Raw genomic sequence first — 22,628 nt, 5'->3', positions numbered from 1 at the left:
GAAGACCAGAGGTGCAGGGGGTGAGAGGATTCACCAGAGAGACTAAGGAGCAGAACAGGTGGATCTACTGAAATACACTGCTGAGGAGAGTGGAGGGTGAGACAAGAGAGGTCTCCTGTGCCGTGTGGGTTAGCTCCCTGAGCGGGGATCGAACTCATGCTGCAGTGGCTGGCAATAGTTTGATAGCACTGTCTTTAACCCCTGTGCCACCAAGGAGACCTCCCCAACTTTGTTCTTTTACATGTGACTTTCCAATTTTTCCAGCACCATTTGTTAAAGACTATCCTTTTCCTATTACATGCTCATAGCTGCTTTGTCATTGATAATGTGCTCATACGTTCATGGATTTTTCTGGGTTTTCCATTCCATTCCAGTGATCTGTTTTTATGCCAATACCATATTTTTTAGTATTGTTGCTTTGTAGTAGAGCTTGGAGTCAGGCTTTGTGATACTCCAATTTTTCTCAGGATTGCTTTTTGCATTTTGAGACCAAGTATGGTATGTTGTAGCTTTTGAAATTGGGACTTCTATATACAGTATATAGGGATTGAAGTGTTCTTTCACCAGTTCTTTGATAGGAATTAGCACCATCAACAAACTTTTGTTTTTCATACTTTTCCCCCAGCATTTTGTTTTGAAAAATTTCAAGCAGAAAATTGAAAGAATTGTGCTATAAACACTCATATATGTGCCACCCATATTCTACATTTCTAGCATTTTTTGTATTTGTTTTTTTTATTTATCTTATCTATTAGTTTGCCTATCATCATTCTTTTTTAAAAATCTATTTTGAGGGGGGCCTTCCTGGCCAGGGAACTAAGCCACAAATGGCACAGCAGACTGCTCCTTTCTCTCACCTGCTATTCCCCTTAGCAGTGAACGTTAGTAGATCTGCCTGTTCTGCTCCCCGCTCTGTCTCTGGTGAATCCTCTGACCCCCTACGCCTCTGGTCTATATCCCAGTTCTTATATGCATATATAAATAAAAATCTTAAAAAAATTATTTCAGAATTAAGTTGAAACAATAGGATTCTTCACTTTTACATACTTAATGCATATTTTTAACTAAGGTGAAATGGATTTTTATTTATTTATTTTGAGGTAAAATTTGACAGTCATTGCATAAATCTTTGATGTAACATCAGATGTGTTTTAACAAATGCATTCAGCTATGTAACTTAAATCCCTATAAATACAGAACATTATCTGCCCCTCCAAAAATTTCCTCATGCCTAGTAAATATCCCATCACTGTTCGATTTTTTCACCATGAATTTGTTTTGCCTGTAATAAAACTTTATGTAAATAGATTCGTAGAATATCTGTATGATGCTTTTTTACTTAGAATATTTTTGAGATTCATCAATGTTGTATTTTCCCAGAGTTCATTCTGTTTTATTACTTTTGTTTTATTTTTAAGACTCAAATATATTTTAGGAAGAAATTACTTGCCCCTTCCTGAATTCTTAAAGTGCCGAACATTAAATTCTAACGTGGTTATTGATCTCTTTGTTGTTGCTACTTGTTTATCTCCACTGTTTATCTCCATTACATGTACCATGTTCTGGGAATATGGTGCATAACATATACTCTATAAATATTTGTTGAATAGTTTATAGTTAGAAGTCTGTCTTAAGGTTGTAGTTACAGAAATTGTTTTTTTAAAGATTTATTTATGCGTACAAGAGCTGGGGTACAGGCCAGAGGTGTAGGGGTGAGAGAATTCACCAGAGCCAGAGCGGGGAGCAGAGCAGGCAGAAGGACCGAAGTACACTGCTGAGGGGAGCAGCGGGCTGCAGGAGAGGTCTGTGCGCCATGTGGGACCCTCCTCTGGTCGCCGGGGAGCAGCCGGGGATCGAACCAGTGCCGCAGAGGCCGCGGGCAGCTTTGCAACCCAGTGCTCAACCGCTGCGCCACCGGGGAGGCCCTGTTCTATCATTCTTTAAGGATAACTTAAGTTTGGAAGTTGCATGGGGTTGTTGGCTCTCATAATGGGGCAAATGAAAAGTTGGGAGTCCTATGGGATATGAGAAGTGGAGGAGCTTTTGCTCACTTTCCCTTCTCATTCATTTTCCCTATCTAGATAGTACGTCTGTCTTCAGATAGATAAATGGTATTAAAAATGAAAGGTTATTTAAGAGTGACATGAGGGAATATAATAAAGGTGTTTACCTTAGGCAAGTTTTATAGCTAATGATTTTTGTCTATAAGACTTTGTTTTGTTTGCTGATTTGCACTCAATATTCACAGTGGTTTGTTAGTATACACAAAGTGAACTCTTTCTGTCTTTTAGATACTGACTATTTAATAGAGCTGTGAAATAATTGTACTTTTAGAGAACAAATGGACAACAGGCTGTGTTGCAAAAGAATGCACTGCTTGATTCACTATGTCCATTTTTAGAGCAGACTGACTGATGTTGACAAGCAGAAGTGTTGGCCACACAGGTGCAGTGTTCTGCAGCTGTTAGAAATATTTGACACCTTTCTTCGCATATAATTATGCTCTGTTTAAACCACTAATACTGGAAGATGGGATTTGAGAATTTGAATGTCTGTTTACAAAAGTGCAACTCAGAGAGGTAATTGCTTTTTATCTGCTGCCTTAACTTCTGAGATGACTTGAAGTTTCCAAGACTAAAACCAAGCCTTAGGTTTTAGCCTTGGAATTTCATAATTTATAAAAGATTGCCTTTGAGAGCCCATGTCTGCAGACTGAAATTCCTGAGGACAGGACTAACCAATATTGTAGGCTCTTGGTATGTTTGTGATATTTTATATTGGAAGATGAAGCCAAAATATTGTAGCAAAAGGTGATGGGAAGTCGTTGGGTGAATTTTGAGGGAACTAGTAGTAAACTGAAAGAAAGAGTTTTAAAATTTGACTTTTACAGTCCTTAGGATAGCTTAAAGGGATGAGAAGTCAAACTATTTTTTTTTTTTAAGATTTATTTATTTATTTAGACAAGCACTGGGTACAGTCAGAAGCGTGGGAGGGTGAGAGAATTCACCAGAACCAGAGGGAGGAGCAGAACAGGCAGAAGGACCGAAGTACACTGCTGAGGGGAGCAGCGGGCGGCAGGCAGGAGAGGTCTGCGCACCATGCGGGACCCTCCTCCGGTGGCCGGGGAGCATCCGGGGATCGAACCGGCGCGGCAGAGGCCGCGGGCAGCTTTGCAACCCATTGCTCAACCGCTGCGCCACTGGGGAGGACCCAAACTATTTTTTTTAAAGATTTATTTACTTATTAATACAAGCACTGGGTACAGTCAGAAGAGCGGGAGGGTGAGAGAATTCACCAGAGCGGGGAACAGAACAGGCAGACTGACGAAATACACTGCTGAGGGGAGCAGCGGGCGAGACAGGAGAGGTCTGTCTCACCATGTGGTACCCTCGCCTGTGGCTGGGGAACGAAACGGCACTGCAGAGGCTGCGGACAGCTTCGCAGCCCAGCGCTAAACTGCTGAGCCATCAGGGGAGGCCCAAGAAGTCAAACTATTAAGGACATTTACAAATAACGATGGAAAAAAGGAGTAATGAGATGCTATTGGTGATGCGGGGTATATAGGAAGGACTAAAATTGTTGTGTCTTTTAGGGGATGGAAGTGAACATTTGAAGTACCAACTTGGAATTATTATTTCTTTAAGATAAGGGATAAGAACTGTCATTTACTCTAGGTCCATACCTAGAAATGACGCTCACTGATACATGAGGCCACAAGTTTCTGCTTCAGGTTGTTTTTGGAATTTATCTTTTCTACAGTTTCCTTCTTGGCAGGGAGGTTGGATTACTTTCACCAGAGTTATCAAGATTGTGCATAATTTGGGGTGAGATGAAAGCTACTGGTGTGGTTTTAGAAATATTGAAATGATTTGGGGGTAGAAAAATGTATAAAGATACCTTTAGAAATTTGATGGCTTTTAGTTTGTTAGAATTAGTATTTTTAGATGGAGTTTCCTTCGTTAAACTTAATCTTAACGCTCCGTTTTACTTCTGCTGTTAATTTAATGGGTGATGACAATTGTCATAGGCATTTGGGGAAAAGTTTTTTAAATAGAAGGTATACATGTAAGGTAGAAAATTTAATTATTGCCTTTTTAGCCAATGGGTATCTTAACCTATTAGACAAGAAGCAGAAATTTAGAAAGAAAGGGTAAACCAGTGTTTTTCAGCAGAATTGTTGTTCTGCTTTTTTGCCATTGTCATTCTCTTTCCCTTCTTGGTTTCCTATTTCGTATTCTTGACAAAAATTTTTGTGAATGCTTTTACCTTTTTCAGAATTACTCTTCTTATAAAGAGTTATTAATAAACTGTTTTTTTTAGTATTTGACAGTTGTAAATAGATTGCCACGGTATTTTGGCCAGGGTATTGCATATAGCTTTATTTTAAATTGTTTACATATAATAGTAATAACTGTCATTAAAGGTTTGGTTTTTTGGTTTTTTTTTTTAGTCCAAGCATGTTCCGATTCTTAACTTTTTTTTAAATCTTCAGACTATATTTTTTCCTGTTTCTCTTTTGAGGTTTTTAGATCTTCTGTCTTTCAAAATTTTTCTTTCCCAGCATTAAAATCCTGTTGCTCTATTGAAAAAATGTCTACAAATCCATTAGTAAAATCTCTTTAGAGGATAGCAGGGTACATTGTTCCCTTGCTTTTTTTATTGTACTTTTAAACTGGTCTCACACATGAACTTTCTTAGAATCAGCCAGTTCCTGGTTCCTAAGGGTCTTCCTGTTTACTCAAATAAAAATAGAAAAGCATCTCAAAAAGGAAACCTGGCCAGTGTGAACTAACTCTGAAGACTGTTAGTCTTAGTGTGACCTCGATTATAGAGATCCAGGTATCTGAAAACTTTGAATATTTTTGCATGTAATTTAAAGAGAGAGGGACTCTAAATAATAACATGATGTTACATATTCAGCCATAAACTTGTGTTTTGGATGACTGAAATAGGGAGATTGGATAAAAGGTAGTAAATCCTTTCCTTATAATATTTATTGGAACTTTAAAACTTCAAAGTTGTTTAATACTAAGATTTATTTGATCTGCATAATTTGTTTCTTGCTACCTTCCCAGATGTTAGCATCGTTAGGAAGTAGTTTTTTTTTTCAATCATCAGAAGTAAAAATTCTGAATGAATTATTCATTTTTAAAACATCTTACAGATTTCCTCAAGCAGTTAACTGCTTTTAGTTTGTATTTTGAAGAGAAAACAGGTTAAGGTGGAAACAAAGGATAAGGTAATTAATAGTAACAGTCCCAATAATAGGTAACTTGTTTGACATGATGTATGGAATTTTCTATGGTTTATCTCAATAACACAACATCTGTATAAGGTGGCTATCATTGTAGCATTCTTCCTTTATAGAAGAGGAAACTACAACTTATATTGACTAAGTAGATGTTAGTTCAAGCTCTTGTTGCTAATAAGTGATAGAGTTGGGACTGAACTTACTGTCACTGACATCAATCAGAGCACCTGCTCTCAGTTTTTAAAGATAAAACCCTTAATTCAAAGTGAGAATGGTAAGTGTTGTAAATCCGAAAAATTACTTCTCCAATCTTTATCATCATCAAGCTTGTTTTCATGTTTACATTCAGGTTTAGCATAGTATATACTGGCATTTCAGGGTGCATATTTAAGGGGGTTCTAATTCTCATTCTTAAATGATGCTAATAGTTCTCTCTTTTTCTTTCCTTGATAGTAGAAAACCCTGTTGATGAAACATTTGGAAAAATACAAGTAAGTAAAAAATCATAATACTGATATTTTGTCTGTTTTATATAATAAAGGGATAGGATGACTATCAACTAAAAATAGAATTTTAGAGTTTCTTTTAGACAAAAGCAGTATTTTCCTATTTTAAGTGTTCCTTAATTAATGCATAATTAAATCTGACATAGATTTCTCCTAAGAGCTAAATTATGTATCAATTTAATGTGAAAGCCAACTGCCAAGAGAAATGGAGGTGGCATGTCACCTGGAAATCTGATTTTACCCTATTGTCTTAAGTTCTTGGATACTCAAGTGGTGTTTGTCCTCTTTGTCCTTGGCTCTCTTTGTGTCTTTTGCTCATTGGCATGCCTCTTTAACCATCAGGAAGGCAAAGGACTTAAAAGGAATCATATCACTTAGGCTACCTGTCACTCCTTAATCTTTCTGAAGGTGCTAAAATATTAAGCCACATTTACTCATGAAAATATTTTCTAGTTATATCATTATTGGCACTTCAAAGATAAAGATACTTTAGCTTATTTTATAATAACAATTGATTTTTTATTATAGAAACTAATTGTAATATAGTCCTATATAGAAAACATTTGTTTTACTAAAGGATGTATACTGATGTATAATGAGATTCATAGAGTATTACTTTAGATTGTTAGACTGGGACTTTGTAATGATTATTTTTAGTAATATTTTATTGTAGTGATACTTGTTTTTTAGAAGTTGATTGTCAGAACATTAAGTGTAACACTGCTGCTGGCATCATAATTTGAATTTATATGATTACTCAGTGGATATTGGAAATGTAAGGCTTTTTCATCTGTGTTTTCCCCCCATGGGGGGAAATGAAGTTCTGAACCTTTGAATAATAGTAATAATTGTAACGAAGATAAAAGCAGTTCACTTATATTATTCTGTGTCAGGTACCATGCCAAGTTAAATTCCATTATTATTTAATCAGAGACTTGATACAAATAGTTGAAAATATCCTTGAAGAGAAACTTGGCTGAGAATAGAAGAGGGAAATATATAAAGGTGACTATGTATATTGCTTCAGAGAATATTACATGTTGCTGAAAGATAATCTAGACCTTGCCAGAATAGGTAGCTATTTCAAATTACAAAATTATTTTTGTTTGATGAGAGTTTATTTGAAAGCTTGCATCAAATATGGATTTATTGGGCCTGCCTGGTGGCACAAGGGTTAAGACTCAGCACTAATGAAACTGTTGGCAGCCACTGTAGCACAAGTTCAATCCTTGGCGGGGGACCTAAACCACATGGTTCGGCAGACCTCTGCTGTCCCGCTTGCTGCTTCCCTTGGCAGTGTGTTTCAGTCAATCCTCTATTCTGCTCCCCACTCTGTTTCTGTTGAATCCTCTCATTCCCCCCCTCACACACACACCTCTGGCTTACACCCCAGTTCTTGTATGCATAAATAAATCTTCTTTTTTTTTAAAGGATTTAGTTATAGATTAAATGATTAGGGTGATTAGGGAAGCCAGTAGATAGACACATTTGAACTGAATGTTAGGAAACAATCTGAAAAGCAATCTGAATGGAAGACTGAAAGTATAAGTCAATCAGAAAGTACTTTAAACTTTGATTTATATAATTTTCAGATTCACTTCTAACTTAGTATACTGCTACTAATAATAATTGAACCCAAAGCCATTCTGTTTCTCAAAATTGATTGGTTCACATTAATAACACATGCCATGAAAACTATCTAGTTCATACATTAGTTCATTGATTGTATATTTGAGACCCCTGCAATGTATAAATGACAATTTTTAAAAGATTGGGATTAAAAAAAATACTTTTTGAAAAAAAATGTAGTTGAGCTTTTTGGGTGCTTTAATTCTCTGTGTGAGAATGTTACCTAGCCCAGTGAAAATATCTGTGAATTGAAAGATGACGTTTATTTATTACCAATAAATAGTCACTAAAGATATAGTCATAGGGTGGACATCAGGTTTTGGGATGTAGTTTTGTTTTTGAAAGGAGAAAGGGAATGGGCATGATCAGGACATATGAAACAAAGGAAATCTCATTTTCAAGATAAATCTCTTTTTCCAGAGAGAAAACAAATTTCCTTTAATCCCAAAGCTTAATCAAATTTACCTTGGTTTTATGTATGTAGTCCATAAGCTGCACTATCATGGGAACTGCTCATCCCATTATGTTAAACATTTATTAAAATTGATTTTGTGGTTTAATATATCACAAATGTATAACTTCCAGAATCTTGGGTTTCAGCACCTATAGTAATTTTTTTTTAATTACATTTTCATTCTTTTTTGTTTGTTTGTTTTTTTAAGATTTATTTTTATTTATTTATTTATTAATACAAGCACTGGGTACTGTCAGAAGCGCGGGAAGGTGAGAGAATTCACCAGAGCCAGAGCAGGGAGCAGAGCAGGCAGAAGGACCAAAGTACACTGCTGAGGGGAGCAGTGGGTGGCAGGAGAGGTCTGCGGCCATGTGGGACCCTCCTCCAGTGGCCGGGGAGCAGCCGGGGATCGAACTGGCACTGCAGAGGCTGCGGGCAGCCTCACAATCCAGTGCTCAACCGCTGCGCCACTGGGGTGGCCCTATAGTAATTTTTGATGTCTGATTTTGGCAGTTTGAATTTTAAGCTTTACACTATGATAAGTATTGCTTCATTTAGAATCTAATTGAAATAGAGTTGTTGGGTGAAAAACCAAAAGGGGTGGAAGGCAAATAATCAGCTGAAGGAATGTTACTTATAAACTCTTTTACATAAAACTAAGGACTCAGCTGTTGGTCAGTTTTATTCTTTCTAGTGTCAGCGATTTAAGCTACATTGACAAAAGGGTGCCACCCATAGTGTGCAATCATGTCTCTTCTGTCTCTTGAAATACAGCATGAAAACAAATGAATGAGATTGCATTGTCATTGGGCGTGCCTGATTTTTCTCCTGGTAATATTCATTCAGTAGTCCTGTTAGACACTCAGGAAGAAAGGAAATAATAAAGACATAGCCCCTGATGAATCATGAATTTATGTGTAATAGTGTGAAAAGTTATTTTCCTCTCCTATCCTTCCTCCCTCATTGCTTATATTGGTTCCTCTTTATTGTGATTATCTTAAGCACCCTAACAGGGTGCTTAAATTCTACTACTGCATAATCTCTTCTCTGGTCCCCTTTTTTCAAAGTTGTCAGTAATATTCTTTATGTACCAGTCTTTTTACTGCTAAATTTTCAGAAGGAAGCCAAATCTTTTTTTTGCTGTCTGGGACTCTAGTGGTTGATTTCAAATCACTTTTCCAGTATTTTTCTGAGTCAGTGTAGGTTACTGGTTGTGTAAGAAATATAATCAGTGCTTTTATACCTTGATATCCTGGCTCACATTTTTTCTTTTGCCTGGATATAGTTCAGTTCTGTTCGTTCTGTGAAACTCAGCTTTAATATTCTTCCATAAATGAATCTTCCCTTCCTCTTCTGTATACTTTATACTTTGTAACTGCAGTGAACACCATATGTTTTTTTGTCTGAGAACAGACAACATCTTGTGCATTGGGTCTCTTGCTTTGCTGACAACAGTTCTTAAATCCTAGTAAATGCTCATTAAGATGCTTGTTTCGGTTTAATGGTTCTTGAGTTTACTCAGGGCTACTTTGGGGGCCTACAGGAGGTTGAGGGACAAAGTGTCGATACTAATTTCCTTAATTATTATGTGGTTGAATCATGTAACACAAAGAAAAGCCTTGAAGAAAACAGTTCTAAAACAGTAATATACATATGTATATATTGTATAGAGGGAAATTGGAAGCATTGCTTTGGTAGTTGAAATTTGTTGTGTATAGGGACTCTTTTTAGCACTAACTTTAGTGTTAATTTCCCAAGCATTGTCAAGAAAGTAAACCATTTAAAGATTTATTTTATTTATTTATTTATGCATACAAGAGCTGGGGTGTAGGCCAGAGGTGCCGAGGGGTAAGAGGATTCACCAGAGGCAGAGAGGGGATCTACTGAAATACGCTGCTGAGGGGAACAGCAGGTAAGACAGGAGAGGTCTGCTGCACCATGTGGTTTAGGTCCCTGGCGGGGGATTGAAATTGTGCTGCAGTGGCTGCTGATAGTGTCATAGTGCTGAGAATTAACCCCTTGTGCCACCAGGGAGGCCCAAGAAAATAAACCATTTAGAGTGATGATTTAGATTCTTTGATTCGATTCTTTAAAATATGGTAGTCATTGTTTATATATGCATTTGTCTTTCAGATTAGGTCGCTTCTGTGATCTTAAATTTATTTACTTTTAAAAAATAATATAATTACTTGGTGCATGTTTATTTCTTTGCAATTGGATATTTTATAATAATTTCTTTTAATTTTAGGAAAGTGAGAAAAATCTCATGATGAACACTTTATACAAGCTTCATGATCGGTTGGCACAGCTTGCAGGTAAACTGTTTTTAACATTCATAGTCTATAAATTTTTTTAAAAATATGTAGCATGCCCTATCAGTAAAAAGTTTTTCTCAAGTCCAGTATTATATCTGTGGAATGTTTTCTCTTTAGAATGTTTGATTACCTAAATGGAGTGGGTTTTTATTTTTATAGATCTATTTCATCAAGGACTTTTCCCTGCCTGCTGTATGTATTAGATGAAGAGTGTGTGTGTGTGTGTGTGTGTGTGTGTGTGTGTTGTATTATGTAATTTTAAAGTTAACAAAAAAATTTTTTCATTAGTAGTAACATTCTGAAAGCTTAAATAGCAATTAAATTGGGTAATCAATGAATTAAATTCTAGATTAACTAAAATAGTGCACATTTTCTTTTGGTTGTTTAGGTTTCATCCCCTTGGGTAAAATAAATATATTCTCCAAGAATTTTTCTCCTAGCTTATTGTATTTTCCTCATATTCTGCTCTTAATAAGTTTTTGAGAGCTCTCAAGTATCAGCATATCTGCAATAACAATTATTTAGGTGAATTGGTATCAAGTTTAGCATCTTTAAGCTGCAGTAGCAGGTTATCTCTGATTACCTTTTAGCATTTTTAAGTTATTCTTTCTTAACATAATCTGAAAGAAGAGACTTTGGGTTGTCTTCTAATAAGACCAAAAAAATTAAAACATAGTTTTCTAAACTTTCATATGTAGCAAATATTTTTGGAGAAGCCAGACCAATAATAAGTAGGTAAGTGTAGAACTTCCCTGGTTGAATGGAGGCATGTAGGATCCCAAGATTTCCCCATCCTCTTATTAAACTTTGTTTTTTTTCCCTTTGGTTTCTTAATTTTGGTCAGTGTTTAGGTTCATAATTCTCTGATACCACTAAAAGCTGCCTTTGCATTGGCTAACAGACTTCCATATTCATATACTACAAACTCATGACATTTACTTTAGGTTCATAATTCTCTGATACCACTAAAAGCTGCCTTTGCATTGGCTAACAGACTTCCATATTCATATACTGCAAACTCATGACATTTACTTGCTATGCCCTAGGACCAAGAAATAGGTCAAATATATACTCTAGCTAAGAATTCTTGATGTTGCCACCCCAGCTTTTATACCTGTCTTTATCACGTTGTATTATGAAGTTTGCTAGTTCAGCATAATCTGGGATGCTTTTAAAGATACAGATTCTTTCCTCTAAAACAGATTTGGCTAACTTTTCTGTGAAGGGGCCAGATAGTGAATATTTTAGGTTTTGTGGGCTAGACTGTCTCTGTTCTGACATAGCATGAAAACAGTCGTAGATAATACATAAACACAAGAGCGTGTCTGTTCCAATAAAACTTCATTTATAAAAGACATAGTTTGGCCTATGGATTGTAGTTTGCCAATGACTGCTGTAGATCTATGGAATCTAAATCTCTGAGGGTGTATTATGAGGTTTAAAGACTTGTTCATCTAATTGGTATTTCTTCCCTTTTTATAACTATGGCCATTAAAATCTGGCAAAAATATTAAGTTGGAATATGATTACTTTTATGATAGAAACATTTGCCACGGATTTTTACTTTGTACTGTTATGTCATTTTTTAAAAACTGCTTTAAAAAGAGTGCAGGATAAACTAATAATAGAATTAAAGTTCAATATAAGGATAATTGAGCTCTATGAACTACAGATAGCCTGAAAGAAAAGGCCTTGGATTGTTTTCTAAATAGTTACAAGAAAAGGAAAATTAATTTTCAAACTTTTGTTCATAGCACATCCTTTCATAGAAACCAAGTTATAACTAGGAACTTCTATTTAATTTCACTGTTGATCTGTGTTATAATAATTTTTACAAAATTTGTAGTACCCTTTGCTTAAAGATAGACTTAGGTTGTCATTTATGTAAAGATAATTGTTTATTTGTATTATTTACTGGATTTGTTTCCTAGAAAATATAAATAACATTGCTCATTTTTTTACTGATTATGATATAGCCTATAGTTACGTAACTTGTAAAATATTTGATAAATTGTATTTTCTTCTGTTTACTGTAGTTCTAACTTTAATAATATGCCAATCTTTACAGGAGATCATGAATGTGGCAGTTCTAGTCAGAGAACCCTTTCTGTCCAAGAGGCAGCTGCATATTTAAAAGTAAGCAGTGAAATTAGAATTTTAATAGCTTTATTTATAAAGTTTATATAAATCAGAACCATACACTTGATTACTTCAATTGTACTGTTAAAAGCTTTGGGACTACTATTTGTTATAATATGAACAGATAAAGCACAATTGCACATTTTTGTTTTAAAACATTTTCTTTGAAAGGAGAATGCATCTTGATGTGGAATGGGTAATAAGCAGTATTGGTAAGTAGCATGTAAGAAAACATCTTGTCATTTATTTCAAATATTCCGCCTCAGGTTAATTTCATCTTTGAAAACTTGGAAGATGAGTTTTCTTTTCTCCCACCACCTTCCATTATACCTCTTTGACCCTTTCTCCCTCCCTATCCCTCTTAATCTCAGAAACCTCTCTTTGTTCATGAATGTCCTCTAGTTTGTATTTATTTTGCTTTGTCATTTCATTTCCTGATTGTATCTTGGATATTAACCCCATGTTAATTGTGTAATTAGTCTTATTCATATATATGAATAAAGATACATATATTTGTCTTTCTGACTTGCTTTTTTACAATACCTAATTCTCTTGAGCTCCACCGTTTTGCTATAAATGATTATATTTTGTCTTTCTTTATAGCTGACCAGTATTCCATTGTGTGTCTGTAGCACATCTTCTTGATCCAGTCCTCTATCACTGGGCACTTAGCTTGCTTCCAAGTCCTGCTTATTATAAATAATACTGCAGTAAACATTGTGGAACATATAATTTTTTTGAGTTGATGGCTTCATGTTCTTTAGATAGATACCCAAAAGTGGGATTGTTGAGTCATATGGTATTTCCATTCTTGATTTTTCTAAGATAAGCCTAGCTGGCCTTCTAAAATGGTTATACCAGTATATATTCTCACCAACAAAATTTTAGGGTTCCCCTTTCTCTAATACCTCTCCAGCACTTGTTGGGGTCTTTATAATACATGTTATTCTCAGAAGTGTGATGTCTTCATTGTGGATTTGTAAGTAATTTCCTTAAGTAATATTGAACATTTTTGCATATATCCATTGTCCTTCTGGATACTCTCTTTGGAGAATTGACTGTGCTTATCTGTTGCTCATTTACTAATTGGATTGTTTATTTTGTTGTTGTTGTTAAATTAAGTTTTTTGTATATTTACCTCATGTCAATTGTGTAATTTGTGAATATTTTCTCCCATTCAGTATGATGACTTTCTAATCTCTTTCTGTTTTCTCTTTAAATGGAGGTAATCACAGTTTATTTTTGCTTTATTTTCTTTGCCATAATGGTTGAACCTCTAAAAACATCTGGGCCAATGTTCTCTTTACTGTTGTGGGTCTTACATTTAAGTCTTTAATCCATTTTGATTTGACTTTTGTATATGGAGTTAGATTGTTCCAATTTCATCCTTTTACATATCCCTCCAGATTTCCCAGCACCTTTGTTAAATAGACTTTTCCTTTTCTCTGTTGCATGGTCTTGGTTCTTTTCTCATAAATTAGGTGTTGATACATGCATGGATTTTTTTCTGGACTTTCAAGTCTGTTTGATCCATGTGTCTATTTTGATTTCAGTACCACAGTGTTTTAATTACAGTTGCTTTGGAGCATAGTTCAAAATCAGCTAACATGATGCCTCCATTTTTCTTTTTGTCAGGATTACTGTAGCTCTCCAGAGCCTTTATATGGCTCTATTATATGAACTTTAATATTTTTTGTTCTATTTTCATCAGGAATATGTTGGTATTTTAATGGGAATTGCATTACATCTGTATATTAATTTTAGTAAAATAGTCATTTTGACAACATTGATTCTCCCCATTTGTGAAAATGGACTATCTTTCCATCTCTTTATGGTTTGTTCTATATCCTTTAGTATAGTCTTGTAGTTTTGGTTGTATTTCCTTCATCTCTTTAGGTTAATTCCTACGTATTTAGTTGTTTTTGATGCAATTGTGAGTGAGATTATTAATTTTTTTCTTGTCATTATTTGTATATAAAGATGCAACAGGTTTTTGTATGTTAATTTTGTAAATAACCACTTTGCTACATTAAATCATTGTTACTAATAGTTTTTGGTGGAGCCTTCAGGGTTTTCTATGTATTGTATCACATCATCTGAAAATGATAGTTTCATTTCTTTTCCAATAGGAATTCCTTTTATTATTTGTTGTCTGATTGCTCTAGCTGAAACCTCTAAAACTAAACAGAAGTGGTGACAGTGGGCATCCTTGACTTGTTCTTTCTATTTTAAAGCTGAAGAATATATACCATTTGTCATTTAATAACAGGGATATGTACTGAGAAATGAATCATTAGAAAATTTTGTAATTATGTGAAAGTTTAGAGTATAATTATACCCTTCTATAAACCAAGGCTATGTAGTGTAACCTACTGGGACCATCATCATGTATGTGATCTGTCAGCCAGAACATTGTTAATTGGGACATGTGTATATATCATATATTCTTTATTCTTTATCTGTTGATGGCATTAGGTTGTTAACCATACCGATGACTATTACACATAATACTGCAGTGAGCATGGGAGTACAGATAATTCTTAGATATTATTTTCTGTAGTTTTGGATAAAATCCCAGAAGTGGGATTTCTGGGTTATATGATAGTTCCAGTTTTAATTTTTGGGAGAACTTCCATACTGGTTTTTGTACCAGCTATACCATTTTACGTTCTCACCAATATGGCAGAAAAGTTTCCTTTTTCTTTTGTTTACATCCACTTTTTTTTAAAATGGCCATCCTATTAGGTATAAGGTGATAATCTTACTGTGGTGTTAATTTGCATTTCCCTAATGATTAGTGATGTACAGCATCTTTTCCTATACCTATTGGACATTTGTGGGTTTTTTTTTGAGAAATGTTTTATTTTTAATTTGATTGGTTTTGTTGTCATTTTTAGTCGTAAAGTTTTATTTATTTTGTAGATAAACCCTTATCAGAAAATGGATTGTAAATATATTCTCCCATTCCATAGATTGCCTTTGCTATGTAGAAGCTCTTTATTTTTTTTTTAAAGATTTATTGATTGATTGATTGATTTATACATGCATACATACAAGCACTGGGTACAGTCAGAAGCGCGGGAGGGTGAGAGAATTCACCAGAGCCAGAGTTGGGAGCAGAGCAGGCAGAAGGACCGAAGTACACTGCTGAGGGGAGCAGCGGGCAGCAGGAGAGGTCTGCACGCCATGTGGACCCTCCTCCGGTGGCGGGGGAGCAGCCGGGGATCGAACCGGCGCTGCAGGGGCTGCGGGCAGCTTCGCAACCCAGCGCTCAACCGCTGCGCCACTGGGGAGGCCCTGTAGAAGCTCTTTAGTTTGTATAATCCAATTTATCTGTTTTTGCTCTTGTTGCCTGTTTTTGATGTCATGGCCAGAAAAGCATTGCCAAGACCAATCCCTTGAAGCTTTTCCCTTAGTTTTTCTAGATTTGTAGCATTTTTGTCTTATGTCATAAATTTTGACTCCATTTTGATTTTTTTTAACTTTATTTTATTATTATTTTTAAAAGATCTATTTATTTATACAAGCACTGGGTACAGTCAGAAGCGCGGGAGGGTGAGAGAATTCACCAGAGCCAGAGCGGGGAATAGAACAGGCAGAGTGACAAAGTACACTGCTGAGGGGAGTAGTGGGCGCAGTAGGAGAGGTCTGTCACGCCATGTGGGACCCTCACCCGACGGCCAGGGTTCGAACTGGCGCTGCAAAGGCTGTGGGCAGCTTCGCCACCCAGTGCTCAACCTCTGCGCCACCGGGGAGACCCCATTTTGAATTGATTTTAATGTATGCTGTAAGATATGGATCTGATTTAATTTTTATGAGTATGGAAATTCAATTTCCTCAACACCATTTGTTGAAGAGACTATCTTCCCATTGTGTGTTCTTAACACCTTTGTCAAAGAAAAGTTGATTGTATAAATTTATTTCTCTTCTTTTCTCCCCTTGGTTTGTAAGTAAACCTTTTTGTCAGTACCATACTGTTTTGGTTGCTGTAGCTTTGTGTTATGTTTTGAAGTTGAATGCTTGAGGCCTCTAGGTTTGTTGTTGTTGATCATAATTGTTTTGGCTATTCAGGGTCCTTTGAGGTTCCACATGAATTTTAGCATTGATATTTCTATTTCTGAAAAAATACCAATAGGATTTTGATGTGGATTGCGTTAAATCTGTTTATTGCTTTAGATAATATGGACATTTTAAAAGTAACCTTTTAATCCATGAACACAAAATGCCTTTCCATTTATTTTGTGTCATCATGGATTTTAGCAATGTTTTGTAATTTTCAGTATCAAATTCTTTTGCCTCCTCCATGAAGTGCATTGCTAAGTATTTTATTCTTTTTGATGTTGTTATAAATGGGATTTTTAAAAAATTATATTTATTGAGGTAATGTTGATTTACATCATGGTATATGTCTGGGGAGTATAGATTTACACCTCTACAATTGAATGTTATTTCACCATAACTACCACCAAAGCCCCAGTAATCCTCCATTAGACCCCCTCTTGTTTCCTCCTACCCCAGCACATCCCCTTTCTGGTAACCTTAGTCATAGTCCAATATCCTCTTTCCATCCTGTTTTCATCCCTCTTCTTCCTCTCCTGGATGCCTCAGATCTTTGTTCGGCTTTCAAGGTTTGTTGTTGTCCGACCTTTTGTTTGGTTTCTCTGTATTCCACATATAAGTGAAACCATCTGGTATTTATCTTTCTCATTCTGACTTATTTCACTTAGTATAATCCCTTCCAACTCCATCTGTGTTGTTGCAAATGGTATGCTCTAACTTCCCCTCCCTAGGAAGAAGCCAGAAGTTCGTTTTTCTCCTGCTCATTCTGTGCTGAGCTGGGAAGAAGGGAATTGACTAATACTTGTGTGCTAGTTCAAACCGTCTATTTTGGTGATGCACAACCTGGTGCCCATTTCTGTCAGTGATTAGATTCAGGCAAGACAGAAACTAGGACCTCTAGGATGCTCTCCATCACACCCCCGCAAATCTGAACATTAGATAATTTTTCCGACCTTCTCTTCCCCTTCTCAAAAAGAAACCAGAAAAGTTGGGAGTTTCCTTCTGACCACACCATGCTGTCCCAGGGGAAGGGGCTTTGGTGAATACGTGCCAGGAATTTGCTTTTGCCTTGAGTAAGGGTAGGGAGTCTCTTAACTGATTTTGAGATTTCTCACCATCTGAATTATTCCCTCTATTATTGTGTTTCCATGGGAGATTGTTTAGACCCACCTGGAGACACATATTCAACATTTCTGTTATCTTGCTTATATCCTTTTTTTTTTTTTTAAATTTAGAATGTATTGGGTTGTAGGAAAAGTCATGACGCATTTTTGTATAGAAAACAGAAAAAATTTGTCATGCTTTTTCCGACAGCCCATTAGTATAATCCCGAGTCTTTCAACAAGGTTTCAGTGATTGTTTCTCAAGATACGCCTGTCAAAAAAGAGAAATATAGACTCAGTTTTTAACTTACTTCATGACTTATGTAAATACCCAAAAGATGGCAGTCTAATGTGATGGAAGTTAGAGGTGGAGGTCGGTTTTAATACCGCTACACAGAAGCTGTGCGTCTCAGTAAGGTCCTTCGGCTTTTCTGTACCTGTTTCACACTGCAAAATTGAGACTGTTATTTATAACTGTGGGAGTTGTTGGGAGACGTGCGTGTGCGCATGCGGGCGTGTGTGTGTGTGTGTGTGTGTGTGTGTGTGTGTGTGTATGTATGTAGTAACTCAGTGCCTGGTGATTATGGTAACTGTCCAGTAAGTTTTACTTCTCCTGTGTTTCCCAGCTAATTGGTGGTCACTCTGGAGAGGTTTTTAATAACATGCTACAGGATTTGTCTCTCAATCTTTTTTTTTTTTTTTTTCAATTTTAACCTAGATGAAAATAACATTAATGACATGTTAGTGGATGGAATCAGGCTCCAAAAAGATCTTGACTAAGGAGGGGTTATGATTATGGGACTCTGGCTTACAGATGGAAGAAGAATTGCTAGATGGCAGGGGCAGAGAAAGGACTGCATTAAGTAGGGGACACAGAATTAAACATAAGAAGAGAGCAGAGAATGTGAGAATCCAAAGCAAGCAAGTGGTGCCTTAAGAGATATTTAAATGTTTTTACTTTTAACAGTGGGAATAACTGACCCCAGTAAGTGTTACTTTCATGCTTTCTGTCCCCCATCTTTTCTCCCCCTCAGTTACATTTTTAGAGTGTTAGTGACACAGATTAGTGTTATGGTTATCAATTTCTGGAGCAAGTTACTTACATTTCATAAGGGCCCTGAGTCTCTTAATATCTCTTATACTATATTTGAAGGATGAAAGGAATGGGATAGCACTTGTGGACCAGATAGACCTGGTCAGTAGTTCCGCTGGAGCTGAATAAGAGGCAGTGTTTGGTGTGGGAGGATTTAACCTCTGTTCTTCCTCCTTTATTAATGATTTGATTGCAGCTATGGATCACCAGTAGGATAAGGCATAAGCAAGGGACACAGAATCAGAGTTGGGACAGGTAGGGAGGCTGAGCCAGCAGTAGTTAAGTAGAAAACATTAGTTCTACTAAGGATGCTACAAAGAACTTTGCAAAAGCCCCAATGCATGTATTGTGTTCTGGACTGCCTGCATTTGGGGGTTTAAAAAAGACTGATAATAATGAACTCCATTCTTAAAAGACTCTCATATTTTTTTCCCCTGGAATTATTTTTTTGTTTCGGATTGGGTTTTGCTTGCTTGCCTTTATTTATTTTTTAGTTTAGTAGAATTTCTAATGTATATTTTTTACATAAGATTCTCAATTATTTTAATTTCATTTCTGAGTAAGCCAAGTGAAGTTTTTTAGATAGAAATGTTTATGCCCTTCTAAATACATTTAGCTCTGTGTGTTTGTGTGTGTTTGATAACCTTTTCTTTATGGAATCCCATTTTCAGATTTTGAAATGCTGTGAAATCTGGTAGGGCTTGTCACCACCAGAGATGCAGTTTGAACTGCTGCTAAAACTATATATATGTATAATAATGATAAAATAAAGCACAAAGCAGGATATTTTCCCCCAAAATAAAATTTTATGGCCTACATAAAAGCTTTTAAGTACTCTTTTTAATGATGCATATTTTTTTAAGCTAACATTAATACTTGCATATGCTTTCATTCACATGAAAAGGAGAAGAAAAACATTTCAAATTCACAATCTAAGGCTAGCCACTCAATTTATCCCATTTTAATCTATTTCCTCCTAAAATTTGTATTGCTATAAATATTGTGAATATTTTATATTACAAATGTATATATATATTTTAAGTTACTGTGTTTCCTTGTATCATTGAGCAGGTTTGGAAAAATTTTTAACATTACTGGATAAAATTTCTTTACATGATTGTGCTGTGTTGTGTTGGTTTGAATATTTTTTTTTTTAGTATTAGGGAAACACTAAATATTTGCATATAGTTTTGATTTTCTAATCATTTCATTAGCAAAGAGCCCTAGAATGGAAATTATTTGTTTAAAGAGCATGAGTGTTTGTTAATGATTTAGATATATGTTGCCAAATTACTTTCTAATTGGAATGACAGTTTTAGCACAATCTAGCCAAAATTAGATATTTTACCCAAGTACTAGCATATAAGTATGGAAGAACCTCACTACAAAGCTGGTATGAAATAATGATGATAATATGTACATTATAGGCTTTCTGCTTTTGGAAAGAGAGCTATTATACATACATTTTTCATGTATTTCTACTATGGTTTCGTCAGCACATAATTAAGTTTTTGCCTTTAGGAGCATATGATCCAAAGAATATGTAGAATTCCTGTAGAAAGTTACATTCCCCGATACTTCTAGTGTGCTCGCGCTGTTGCACTCTTGTGCGCTGTTGCACTCTTGTGCGCGCGCGCTCTCTCTCTCTCTCTCTCTCTCTCTCTCTCTCTCTCTCTCTCTCTCTCTCTCTCTCTCTCTCTCGCGTTTGTGTGTGTGTGTGTGTGTGTGTGTAAGGTGTAAGATTTGGGGCATAGACCAGAGTTGCAGGAAGGGGAGATAGAGTCGGGAGCAGAGGAGACAGATTCACCAGAGACAGAGTCGGGAGCAGGACAGGTAGATTTACAGAAGCACATTGCAGGGGAACAGCAGGCTAGACTGGAGAGGTCTGCAGTGCCCTATGTTGGTCAGCTCCCTAGCCAGGGATGGAACTCAGGCCTAGTGGTGATAGCTCTGAAACCCAATCCTTAGGCCAGGGAGTCCCCTAGTGCATTTTAAGCATAGTAGTAGATTCTTGATATGTAGTTTGAGGTAGTAAAATGAGTGACTAAATAAGCCTCAGTAAAATTTATTTTCTTGAATTGGATTCTTTACATTCCATTTTTATTTTCTCCCACTTTCTCTTTCAAAGGAAATGTAAATAAACAATAATTAGATTAAATAATTTAAACAATGATTTTCTAATTCCCCTAGTGTCTTCCTTTAGTTTTTAATTCATTTTTAACATTGAAAGCTTGCTTTGATTTGTTATAAGTTAAGAGGTCCCTCTGGTGGAACATTTAGGAAATACAGTATTTTCATGGAAATACATAATTGGTTTTTAAGTTTTGTGGTCTGAGTATTGTAGGGTAGCTTTAATTTCCTAGGTTGCTTTCAAAACCCTGTTTAACCTTTAACACAATGAATACGTTTAAGATTTGTGAGGGAAAAAATCGAAGAGAAGATAGGTGTAAATATGCCAAATTATAGGGCTGGAAAATGGCCTACGTAAATGGCCTGTTAATAAAATTGTCTTTGTGGAAAAACAGTGTTTTTAAGAAATGGAATGTGCGGGAAATTTCTTAATACATTTTATCAAGTATGATTTATTGTTGTACTATTGTTACCTCCAATTTGACAGTGATCTTGGCAAAGTAGGTGGTATCAGGCCTGCTTTATAAGGAAACCAAAGTGCAGAGAGATTTAATTATTAGTCACTGATACATAGAACAAATCTATTGTAGGTCATATAATAGAACTGGAGATAGAATGGAAATACTTGTTCTTCTCACCTGCAGTTCTGCCTCTTAACCCAAAATAAGAGTAAAGATCTGAAGAAGTGATCTATGTAGATGCATCTGCATAAATGACATATTATTTCTTGTCTCTACTAAAAGTCACACATACAGCTAATCAGTATTGGAGCCATGACCTAAGTCCAGGCCTGCTTGATTCTCAGGACCATGTTCTTTCCATTATTCCTGAAGGTGAAAGATTAAGTTCCCGAAAATCAATATTGCATTGATTTCTGTACGTTATATTTCAAGTATTTTAAAAGATGGCATGTGTTATATATAGTACATATCATCTCACAATTGATCAAAATAGTCACTAACTGGACAATCACATACCTATTACTATGTAAATTGTCCATTTTATGAGCTATCCCCAATAGTTTTTTTTTTTAAATTGAGGTATAATTGACATAAAAGATTATATTAGTTTTAGGTGTATAACATAATGGTTTGATAATTTTATATGCTCCAAAATCATCATCACAGTAAGTGTAGTCACTATCTGTAACAACACAAACTTAAAGAAATTCTTTATTCTCATGAGATCTTTTTTGAGATTTACTCTCATGGCAACTTTCATGTGCACTACAGTATTATTAATCATAGTCACTATACTGAACATTACTTCCTCATGGTTATTTCCCTAATTTATAACTGGAATTTTGTACTGGAATTTTGGCCACCCCTCACTCATTTTGCCCATTCCGAATCCCCTTTTCTCTGGCAGCTGCCATTTTCTCTATCTATGCAATTTGTTTCATTCGGTTTGTTCGTTTGTTTTGTTTTAGACTTTGAGAGAAATCAATGGTTATTTGTCTCTCTCCATCTAACTTTTTTTTTTAAATATTTTATTATTTATTTATACAAGAACCGGGGTACAGACAAGATGTGCAGGAGGGTGGGAGGATTCACCAGAGACAGACTGGGGAACAGAACAGGCAGTGTCTTCCTTGAGTTTTTAATTCATTTTTAACATTGAAAGCTTGCTTTGATTTGTTATAAGTTAAGAGGTCCCTCTGGGGGAACACTGCTGAGGGGAGCAGTGGGTGAGAAGGAGAGGTCTGCTGCACCATGTGGGTCAGCTCCATGGCCAGGGATCAAACTCGTGCTGCAGTGGCTGCAGATAGCTTCATAGTGCTAATGCTTAACCCCTTATGCCACCAGGGAGGCCCTAACTTATTTCTTTTATAGTAACGTCACGATCCAGCCATGTTGTCGCAGATGGCAAGGTTTCCTTTTTTTTTAATTGCTGACTAGTATATTATGTGTCACTTAATAAGCAAAATATGTTCTGAGAAAGGCTTTGTT

At 35.8% G+C, this 22,628-nt stretch overlaps 1 protein-coding gene across 2 annotated transcripts in view; it reads left to right on the top strand.

Moving 5' to 3' along the window:
* Window positions 1-22,628, top strand: part of LEMD3 (LEM domain containing 3) — a gene marked incomplete at both ends in the record, with an annotated part of 60,622 nt that overhangs the window by 19,949 nt on the left and 18,045 nt on the right. Inside the window, 3 exons of one of the 2 annotated variants that reach the window (XM_084255807.1) lie at window positions 5,708-5,742; window positions 10,089-10,155; window positions 12,224-12,291. In XM_084255807.1, coding sequence (XP_084111933.1) covers window positions 5,708-5,742; window positions 10,089-10,155; window positions 12,224-12,291 — 170 coding nt within the window. Of the gene's footprint in view, window positions 1-5,704; window positions 5,743-10,088; window positions 10,156-12,223; window positions 12,292-22,628 lie in introns of both variants that reach the window. The other variant, XM_084255806.1, reaches the window with a different exon arrangement.

This window comes from Talpa europaea (assembly GCF_964194135.1).
Source record: "Talpa europaea genome assembly, chromosome: 15".
NCBI classification, from domain to species: Eukaryota; Metazoa; Chordata; class Mammalia; order Eulipotyphla; family Talpidae; genus Talpa; species Talpa europaea.
Note: the sequence above shows the minus strand (reverse complement) of the source record. Positions and strands in the feature narration are given on the sequence as shown.